This window comes from Hyaena hyaena, unplaced genomic scaffold, assembly GCF_003009895.1.
Source record: "Hyaena hyaena isolate Hyena2069 unplaced genomic scaffold, ASM300989v1 scaffold_894, whole genome shotgun sequence".
Lineage (NCBI taxonomy): Eukaryota > Metazoa > Chordata > Mammalia > Carnivora > Hyaenidae > Hyaena > Hyaena hyaena.
In genome coordinates, this window is record NW_024081526.1 from 11105 (window position 1) to 22170 (window position 11066).

The 11066-nt window shown below is 40.5% G+C and overlaps 1 protein-coding gene across 1 annotated transcript; it reads left to right on the plus strand.

Moving 5' to 3' along the window:
• Nucleotides 1-2707: 2707 nt before the first annotated feature.
• Nucleotides 2708-9999, plus strand: LOC120222590 (myosin-IIIb-like; the record flags this gene model as incomplete). The annotated part of the gene is made up of 3 exons (XM_039220473.1): nt 2708-2787; nt 7461-7538; nt 9654-9999. Coding segments are annotated over 3 exons (488 nt in total), but the record flags the coding sequence as incomplete, so codon positions are not given.
• Between the last annotated feature and the right edge of the window lie 1067 nt (nt 10000-11066).

Below are 11066 nucleotides of genomic sequence, written 5' to 3' on the forward strand. Positions count from 1 at the left end.
GTCCTCCTTTTATAAGGCTGAGTAATGTTCCAGTGTATGTGTAAACCACATTTTCTATATCCATTCATTCTTCAATGACTATGTAGTTTGTTTTCACTACTTGGCTATTGTGAATGATGCAATGAACATGGGAGGCAAATATCTCTTCACAATTCTGTTTCCAATTGTTTTGGATAAATACCCAGAAGTGGGATCACTGGATCACATGGTATTCTATTTTTAATTTTTTCAAGAACCTCCATACTGTTTTCTATTTTCCATATTGGGTGCACCATTTTAAATTCCCACGGGCAGTGCAAAAATGTTCCAATTTCTCTATATCTTTGCCAACACTTGTTATTTTCTTCTGTTATTGTTGTTTTTTATAATGACTACCCTAACAGTATACAGTGATATCTTGTTGTGGTTTTGATATGCGTTTCCCTGATTCTTAGTGGTGTTGAGCATCTTTTTATATACCTGTTGGCCATTTTTATGTCATCTTTAGAGAAATGCCTATTCAACTCCTTTGCCCATTTTAAAATCAGGTTATGTTATTATATTTTTTGCTGTTGAAGTGTAGGAGTTCCTTATAGATCTTAGAAATTAACCCCTTACATTTGGCGTGCAAATATCTTCTCCCAGTGGTAGGTTGCCATTTCGCTGTGTTGATTGTTTCCTTTCCTGGCAGAAGCTTTTAGTTGATGTGATCTCACTTGTCTATTTTTACTATTATTGCCTGTGTTTTTGATATCCTATTCAATCATTGCCAAGATCAATGTTATGAAACTCCCCCCCTATAATTTCTTCTAGGAGTTTTGTAGTTTCAGGTTTTATATTTAAGTCTTTAATCCAATAGGAATTGAATTTTGTGTACGATAGGGGTCTAGTTTCATGCTTTTACATGTGAGTTTTCCAAACATAGTTTGTTAAAGAGACTGCTTTTCCCCATTGTTTAATCTTGATACCTGTCTTAAAGGCCATTTGACCATACATGCAAATGTTTATTTCTGGGCTCTCTGTTCTGTTCCATTGGTCTATATGTTTGACTTTATGCCAATACCATACTATTTTGATTACCGTAGCTTTATAATATATCTTGAAATCAGGAAGTATGAAGCTTTTCTCTTCCTCTCAAGATTGTTTGGAACTTTGGGACCTTTATGGTTCCAGATGAAATTTAGGATTATTTTTATATTTCTATTTTTTAAAAATCCATTAGGATTTTGTTGGGGATTGCATTGAATCCATAGATCTCTTTCAGTAGCAATGGACATTTTAACAATATTAGGTCTTTCAATTCAGGAACACAGTAAAGAGTAACAGAATATGCCACCCTAAAATATGCCACTTTGGCATAAAGATTATTTTGAGCTGTGAGCAATTGAGAAGAAGCAGATATAGGAAGAGCTCTCTGCCCTCCCCAAGAGCAAGACCTAAATTGGTAGAAGTGCCCCCCCACCCTGACCCTTCTCTATCAGGAAGAACAAAAGTTACTCATCAGAGACAACTCTAGACCCTTATCAGCCCAGAGACAGCACCAGAGGAATCTATATAACAAAGGCTTTACTAACTAGCCCTTACCTTCCATTAGCTTCTCCATATATTTACCTTTCCATAATTTACTGCCCCTATAAACTCAAAGATCTTTTTTTTTTTTTTTTTGGTCTTGTCACTTACCTAGAAATTTATTGTTCTTTTATTATGATGCTATGTGAGCCCAGTTCTAACCACCCCTTGAGTTACTCATTGCTGGGTATTCCTGTGTGTATGTGTGATGCAGGCACTAATAAACTTCTGGGTTTTTTTTGTTTTGTTTTGTTTTTTCTTGTTAAACTGTCTTCTCTCAGTCTAATTTGCAGGGCCCCAGGAAACGAACCTAAGATGACCAGAGGAGAAAGATTCTTTTCTTCCCCCAGAACAAGATGTCTTTCCATTTATTTGTGTGTCTTCTTTAACTTCTTTCAAAAATGTTTTGTAGTTTTCAGCATATAAGTCTTTTGCCTCCTTAATTAAGTTTATTTCTAGTATTTTATTCTTCTTGATACTATTGTAAGTGAGATTGTTTTCTACTTTCCTTTTCATATTTTCATTGTTAGTGCATAGAAATGCAACTGATTTTTATATGCTGATTTTATATTTTATAACTTTATGGAATTCATTTATTAATTTTAACAGGTTTTTTTGGTGGGGTCTTTAGCGTTTTCTATATATAAGATCATGCCACCAATGAACAGAGACGATTTTATTTCTTTCTTTACGATTTGGGTATCTTTTCTTTCTTTTTCTTGCCTAAGTGCTTGAGCTAGGGCTGCAGGTTGGTGGTAAGAGTGAGCATCTTTGCCTTGATTCTGATCTTAGAGGAAAAGCTTTTAATCCTTCACTGTTGAATATGTTAGCTGTGGGCTTTTCATTTATGTCCTTTTTATGTTGTGGTGATTTCCTTCTATTCATAGCTTATTGAGTGAATTGGAGAGGTTTTTTTTGTTTCTTTTTGCTTATGAAACTAATATAAATTCAGTTTATATTATAAACTAACTTATAAATTATACTTTGTTTATAATTTATGTCATTAAGGTTTCAAGATTCAAATTCTTCTAAATTTTTCATAATCAGAGCAGATCGTTTGGAAAATTAATACAAATATGAGGACATAAAGGGAAAAATTACTCATAATACTATTCCTTAACTTTTCCTTCAGTTTAACTTTATTTTCTTTTTTGCATAGGTAACTTGGCCCAGACAAGAGCCAGGATAACGGCAGCTTCAAGATCTTTGCCTCCGCATTTCAGTGCTGGAAGAACCAAGGTGAGTAGCAGGTTTGTACCCAAAGTAACAGGGACCATGGGGTGCTCCTGCCTTAGGACAGTCCTAGGGTAGACAACTTGAGTTTATCTGGCACACTGCTGGGGCAGTCTGGTCAAGAGATGGAAGGCATTTAGGAAATCAGGAATTAGGAAATTTGAAACAACATCATGGAATCCTTACAATCTTGTGTCAGGGAAGAAAACTTTTCCTCTACCCTCTTAGCTTCAGTTACTGGGGGACTGTGAATTAAACTCAACCTGAAAGATTAGCAGGGGAAAAAACAGATCCTAATCATGTACGTACAGGAACTCATTCTCAAAAAAGTGACTCAAAGGCGTAGTTAGAATTTAAGGCTTATATACCATCTTACTAGGGGTTAAATAGGAGGAGAAACACTTTTGGGAGAACAAATGACTTTTGAGAAAAACAAATGGTCCCTTAAGAGAATAGATGGGAGGTCTGATTGTTTTGCAAGTGTTTATTTAGGCAATTTCTTATCCCAGTGCTCATTTCTCATCTGGTGATAGGAGTCAGTCTTCCATGGCAGGTTGTGAAACTGCCAGGGAGAAGATTTATGACAGGTGGATTATTTTGGGAGGCCCAGTTTTTAGCCAGATGAGGGGAGTTCAGAATAAGCCTCTTCTTGCAACTGTTGATTCTCAAATGTCCTCAGTTCAAAATAATACCTATGCCACTGGGGGTATTCTGGACATCTTCATGTGATTCTCAGAAAGACCACTTAAGATACAGAACAATGACACTTGAAAATAAAGTCTGTCTAGAAAGAGATAAAGCATTTTCCCTTGAGGCTATCACTAACCTTCCGAGGAGGATAACTGGGACCAAATGGAGTCAGCAGGGAGGAAAGAAACCAAACCATTTTTTATCACTCTGCTTTGCCCTCTGAAAATGAGAAGTGTACTTGTGTGTGCAAATGGGATGTTAGAAGGGTTAATAGATATCCTACTGTAAAATATTTTTAACTGTTCCATCCTTCCTACTGATGTTTAGCAAGGATCTCAAGGATTGGCTGGTTAGTGTTTACTGTGTATACTAACACCAAAAACCAATGGTCTGAAAGGTGATAGAGTAATAAAATAGATTACATCTCTGAATTTTCATATATTTTTGTTTACAATGAATATTAAATGATTTAAGAATAATAAATTCAGCCATACATAATACTGTTGAATATTATCTCAGAATTGATAGAAACATACATATCTATACGTCTTTTGAGAACAAAACACTTACCGACACGTAAGAGGGACCCAGATCGTTTTTATTAGCAATAATGTTTATACCCGTATTGATATTATAACCCAATGTATTACTCAACTTTTCAGTCTTGTGGGTTTGTGGCAAGATATTAGGACTATTAGGACATGGTTTATGTGCACCCCTAGAAGAGATTCACATAGGAGTGTCAATGGCTCTAAGATAGTAGAACTTCTTGATATTATTACATGTAAAATTTTGTTAAGTACAATTGATTCTTAGTTTTTAATGTTTACTTATCTTTTTATGTTTATTTATTCTTGAGAGAGAGAGACAACACAAGCAGGGGAGGGCATAGAGAGAGAGAGAGAAACAGAATCCAAAGTAGGTTCCATAGGGGCGCCTGGGTGGCTCAGTCGGTTAAGCATCCAACTACGGCTCAGGTCATGATCTCACAGTTCGTGGGTTCAAGTCCTGTGTTGGGCTCTGTGCTGACAGCTAGCTCAGAGCCTGGAGCCTGCTTCAGATTCTGTATCTCCCTCTCTCTCTGACCCTCCCCTGCTTGCTCTGTCTCTCTCTGACTCTCAAAAATAAATAAAACATTAAAAAAAATTTTTTTTAAACAAAGTAGGCTCCATGGTCTGAGCTGTCAGCACAGAGCCTGACATGGGGCTCAAACTCACAAACCATGAGATCATGACCTGAGGGGAAGTTAGACACTTAACCAACTGAGCCACTCAGGCGCCCCATAATGTTTACTTATTTTTGAGAGAGAGAGAGACAGAGAGACAGAGTGAGCAGGGGAGGGGTAGAGAGAGAAGGAGACACAGAATCTGAAGCAGGCTCCAGGACCTGAGCTGTCAGCACAGAGCCCAGCATGGGGCTTGAACCCACAAACAATGAGATCATGACCTGAGCTGAAATCAGACGCTTAACTGACTGAGCCACCCAGATACCCTGATTGTTTCTTATTATTCATAAAAATTATGTTCCATAAAGTTGCTGTGAGCACTGAATCAGCACATACTGAGACATTGCTCCTAGGGGAAATACATAGTTAGGTTCCTACAGCCTCTGGTCACAACACTGTTGTCAACCAATGAATACATAATCTTCTTTTATGTGTGTTTCTGTTTAAACACACATTATTTAATATGTATTTCTTACAAATAATTACATGCAGCATTTCTTTATATAAAATCGTATTTTAATTACAGTATTTGTGTTTTTGAACTCCAGGCCAGTGGCACTATAACTCATGCCTGAATGAAGCTTATCCAACACACATATGTTCTCTAAGAAGTATTTAATAACCTTCCTGCACTTAGGAACACCAGATAGCACTCAAGCACTATACTTGGGGGCTGTTTGAAACAGTGAAGTCAGTAGCCAAAAGTTCAAAAATGTAAAGCACATGGCACTTCAATAAACTTGGAAAAGGACGTTTGCTTATATAGCAGGAGAGCTAACACAGGGAGTCGGAATGTCACCGTATTCAGCCTGAGCTGGAAACATGTACATTAGCTGATCAAAGTTTCCACTTCCTATGTCTATGGATGACTATGAAAGCACTGCAGGTACTTACTTGGGGGTTACAAATAAATACTTAAAAGTAGGCACATACAGGATCGCCGAGGTGACGCAGTCATTTAAACAGCTGACTCGATCTTGGCTCAGGTCATGATCACATGGTTTGTGGGCTCAAGTCCCACTTTGGGCTCTGTGCTATTGGTGCAGGGACTGCTTGGGATCCTCTATGTCTCCTTCTCTCTGCCCCTCCCCCACTTGTTTTCTCGCGTACTTGCTCCCTCTCAAAATAAATAAACTTAAAAAAACTTAAAGAAAAAGGCACACATAGAATCCACAAATAATGAGGATCAACTGTATTTGTGTGGTTTTTTTGGTTATTGGCTCCCACTAGATTCATGAAGGGATGATGACACAAAAAGATTAAAGACTCCTGTGTAATATTCTCCATCAGCCCATGTTGATGGAAGGGAAACCTCCTTTCCTCAATTTGATTTTGTAGCTATTAGGTTGTGCCAGGTCCCCATTCCTCTGCCTTCCTCACCCAGAATACCAGCACAGATTACCCCTCACTCTACACTCTCTGATTTATCCAAGATAAAATAACGGAGATGGTCTTCTAGAAAGCTGGCTCCAACACATTAGGATGGTGTCAAAGCCAGTCTTGCTTTTCCATTCAAAGCTGTGGAGGCTTCAAGGGGAGTGATGTCACAGGACTTTCTTCCTTAAGGGGTGGACAGATCATTTGATAGCAGTAAAAATTTTTGACAAAAGATGTTGTCAAGAAGATGGATATAAGTACTCCTAAGGTTTCAAGATGCAAATAATGGGCACTTACTAAGAATGAGAAAAAAAAATCTTTCAGTTTTTCATTTATTGCTGAAATCTAGGTAGTTTATGAGACTTTTTTGGAATCTGTCTTTATCCTAGAGTAAATTTAGTTGACAAATGAGGCAAGTCTTTTTAATAAAATAATGATTTCAGACCAATTCTATAAGTTCTATCCATTTTGGACAGTCTCCTAAATACCCGTCGAGGTAGGCCTCATGTTTTGCCCTCACCCCCATGCCCTCATCCCTTCTAGCACCCACTTTTCACTTCTGTTGAGCGAAGCCACAGACATCCTCACACCATGGGGAGGTGGCTGCCTGGACAGCCATCCACCAAGCAGAACGTACTTGCTGACAGCAGCATCTTCCAGTTCAGACATTCCTGCTTCCTACCCTTGCCACGTGTTCAGAGCAGATGGGAGGCTGCCACAGAAGAGGCTGGTGCTCAAATGCCCCCCGTGCTCTCTGCAAACCAAATAGCTTTGTATGTGTAGGAGCAGGGTTTTTATTGTTGAGGCACGGTAACAAAACACGACTGTCTCCTACAATTGTTGTCATTCATGTAAATTCCTTCTAGTCAGTCTAGGTAGTTAGAATAGATGATTGGGAACAGGTGTATCCCAGGCTCCAGTCTGTAGGGGCTGGGGAGGTGGGAGGGGTCGCAGAGGCAGTGTTCAATGGCAGGAAGGTGACTGAAGCTCACCTAATTCCCTGGGGTTCAAACTGGGCTTTCGGCCCATGTCTTTATAATCACCCAGTCTCATGAGTCGCTGCCCAGTTTTCTCTTAAGGAATAGTTTGGTCTCGTGTGACATTATTGGAGAACTTAACAGGAGCCCATTAGAACATCAAGAAATACAGAAATAACAGGGAAGGGTGTTTATACTGAGACCATGATGCTTTGCAGAGTGTGGTCCTTCTTAAGTGAGTAGAACAATGCAAATTCTATTTTTCTCTTATAAGTCTTAACTCTTCTAGCATGCACTGTTGTGTTCTACACTTCAAGGTCCCTCGGGCTTTAATCACACAGCCTTCTAGATTTTGGAAAAGCTGGAGCATGTCTATATCCTCAAATCACTTCCCTCTGCCCCTGCTCCAGGTGGACACTCTGGAGGTGATACGGCATCCAGAAGAAACCACCAACATGAAGAGGCAGACCGTGGCTTCTTACTTCCGGGTATTGAGTCTTTTTGATCTTTGTTCTGCCTTTTTCCAGAAAGGACTTGCCAGCCCTTCCCATAAAAGGCCCCGATATAGAATCATTGAAATAAGAGCAAAGCACAAGAGTCCGTTAAAAAAGGTGGGAGTATGAAGAGAGAAAAATGTAGTGGGGAACCTACCTCCAAGTATAATGTATTCTGATTCCAGAAAGATCAGATGAAATCCCACATGTCTACTAGGGGGCCCTCTCTGTCCCTAGCATATAACCCTATCCATTGACTGTATTGAATCTGTTAACATTTTGACTGTATTGAATCTGTTAACATTTGTGCTGCTTCTTGGCCTTCAAGCTACTGGAACCAGCCACTTTTCCAGCATATTTACTGAAAAATAAAGTAGTTAATAAAATTCCAGAAGGTGGCTTATTAAGTTCAGATCCTGAGGGAATCTGTCTTGGTTTTGACCTTATTTTCCTAGATCAAATTGATCCATTGCAAGGCCCAATCATTTCCCATCTCTGCTGCTCCAATTCTTGATATTTCATTTAGTAAAATGACTCCTTTGAGTAAAAATATTGTGCCTAGAAGGGCTCTGTTAAATGCACATTATACAGGTAAGATAAGGTGCAGAGCTTTGTACCAATCTGCACACATTTGTTTATCTTCAAATTATAAAGCACTGGGGTTAGAAGCCCCTAAGAGGGCTCTTAGAGTACCACCACTGGGAGCTAAGGTCTAGGCAGCTTTGCGGTGGAGATGTGATAAGGCCAGAGATGGAATTACTGGTTTCAGTTTATCAGGTGGGGTGGCAAAAGGAAGGGGATCCCCAGGGACGAGAAGTCAAGTGGTCATGAGCTAGAGTTGCCAAGGCAGGCTGAAGGATGAGACCTTGGAGCCAGCACCATGGGTGGAAGGCCCCATGGAAGGCTAGTAATTTCCAGAAGGATCCAGAGCCAAGAAGCCTGACCTAGCCAGCTATGCTTCAGAAGTAGACTAAAATTGGGCTCAGAGCCCGTTGAGTCCTGTAGTCCATCCATGCAGCGGTTCCTGCTACAGCTTCTCTAGCAGGCGGACACTCAGCTCCTGCCTCGTCACTCTCATGGTTGGACATTTCTAATTGCCACTTATTTCTTATCTTGAGACCCACCCTGGTCTTGTCCCTTTTGGTGGCTGCATCCTCCTAGTATCTTGGGGTAGGGGTATGTCATGGGACCTGGAGGCTCTGAACAACCCTGTAAAATCATCTTCAAGATCTTAGAGTCCCTCCCTCAGGAAAAGCCACTGTCTTACAGGACTTCAGAAATATACCCATGACAACCAGTTTGGTGCCCTCAAAATACTGGCTCCTGGATGTTAATTCTGAGAGACAGAATACATTGGCAAGTAGGTAACACCATTTTGGATCAGTAGGAGGTGTGATAATGGAATAATGAAACTGATCTCCTCTGTGGCTTGTAATTGCCCCTGAAGGTGTATCCAAAAGAGAAGCCCCAAAAGCGGATGCCCCTGAGGGGAGCAGTTGAGGCTGTCCCCGCGCAAGCAGTGCTCAGCTTTTCCATGTGCCCCCTTTCTGTGAGTCCCCTGCCAGCCACTCCATGTGTGTTAGTCGATCATCATTATAGTCTCCTTTTCTCCAGTCCTTTTTGTCCTCTTTCTCTCTTTTTCTTGTTTTTCTTCTGCCTCATTACCAGTGGTATCGGTAGGATTTGCCTAGACTTTCTGGTGGTTCTTAGGTTGAAGAAGTAACTGACCCCTTTCCTAAAAGCTAGACATTTTGAATTACAGGTACAGTTTGGGGAGCATTGCCTTGGAATACCAAAGACAGGTTCGTTCTGGCGATGGAGTTAGAGTAGCCCAAGGATGATCTTAGCTATGTCTCTGCCACATAGGCATATTGCCTGCACTAGGTGATGTTTAAAGAATGCTTTTGAATCCACAGGCAGCTGTAAGTACTCATCAGGACCTATACTATCACCCCCTATGGCTGGTTTCTTTTTTGGCCTCAGAAAGAGTCTGTGAGTTGTTTGCAAGCCAACAAACTGCTCCAGAGGCCCCTGTAGGCCTGCACTAACTGTAGTTATCCTTTATGTTTGTGGGTAACCTCATTTCATGTGTATTTTTCCCCCTGGTAGTATTCTCTGATGGATCTACTCTCCAAAATGGTGGTTGGACAGCCCCACTTTGTCCGCTGCATTAAACCCAATGATGACCGAGAGGCCCTGAAGTTCTCCCGAGAGAGTGTGCTGGCCCAGCTCCGCTCCACAGGGATCCTGGAGACAGTCAGCATCCGCAGGCAGGGGTATTCCCACCGCATCCTCTTTGAAGAGTTTGTGCAAAGGTCAGGCCAGCATCTCAGAATCTACATCATGTTAAATATGGCTGTGCTATGGTTCTCCCTGTCCCCTGGGATTGCTGCTCCTAACATGCAATTGCCATTTACTTGTTTAACTGTTGCATTTTAATTGTGCTCCAACTGAATTGCAGTAGCCTGGAGGACAGAGTAAGCACCCTCTGATCACTTTTAAAAAATTAAAATGTCCGTAATTATTTGTATGTTATGTATATCTTTAGATTCTAAAACCTCGAAAGTATTCCTCCATAAGTGGGTCAAGATTTTAGTGGATGTGAATACACCCAGGCACCCAGTCCTCTCTCAAGCTAAAACAATGGCATGATATAACAGGATGACTTAACTAACATTTATGTAGCACTCAGAATGTCCTAGATATATAATCTCATTTGACCCATAGAACAACCCTGGAAGCTATGCTCTGTTATTATTCCCATCTTATGGATGAGGAAATTGAGGCAGAGAAATGTAAGTGACTTTCCCAAGGTCTCATGCTAGTACATAGTAGAACAGAAATCTAGGGGACAGAAATTAGAACCAGTGCAGTCTTCAGCATCCACACTTTTAATATCCTCAGTCCACTGCATTCAATCAGTGTTTACTGAAATAAATTGCTTTAGAGCTTTTTAGACCCAGAATTTGACTTTACTTAGGAGTGAAAACCTCTTCTTTTCTTTTATCAATGTTTATTTATTTTTGAGAGAGAGAGAAAAAGAGAGAGAGAGAGAGAGGGGGGAAGGGGTAGAGAGACACACACAGAATCCAAAGCAGGCTCTGAGCTGTCAGCACAGAGCCCGATGCAGGGCTTGAACCCATGAACCGCAAGATCATGACCTGAGCTGAAGTGGGATGCTTAACTGACTGAGCCTCCCAGGTGCCCCAAACCTCTTCTTTCCTGTACATGGCCATAGGGATGCATTGTGTATCATGTGATTATGAGTAGAGTTTTTACAAAAGTTTCTGTGAGGAAATAGAGGGCAACAATAACAAAAAAGCCACCTGTGAGGTATACTGCTAGCTGAGGACACTCAGAGAGGAAAATTAAAACCCATTATAAAATCTGCACCCCATCAGTTATCTGTAATTTCTCTTTACATCCTTTCTGAAACTTATGCCCAAGGTTATTTGTCCAACTTTTTCTCTGGGAAGAACGGATCCTAATATGGTATCTTGCTTCATCGAGTATTCCAAATGC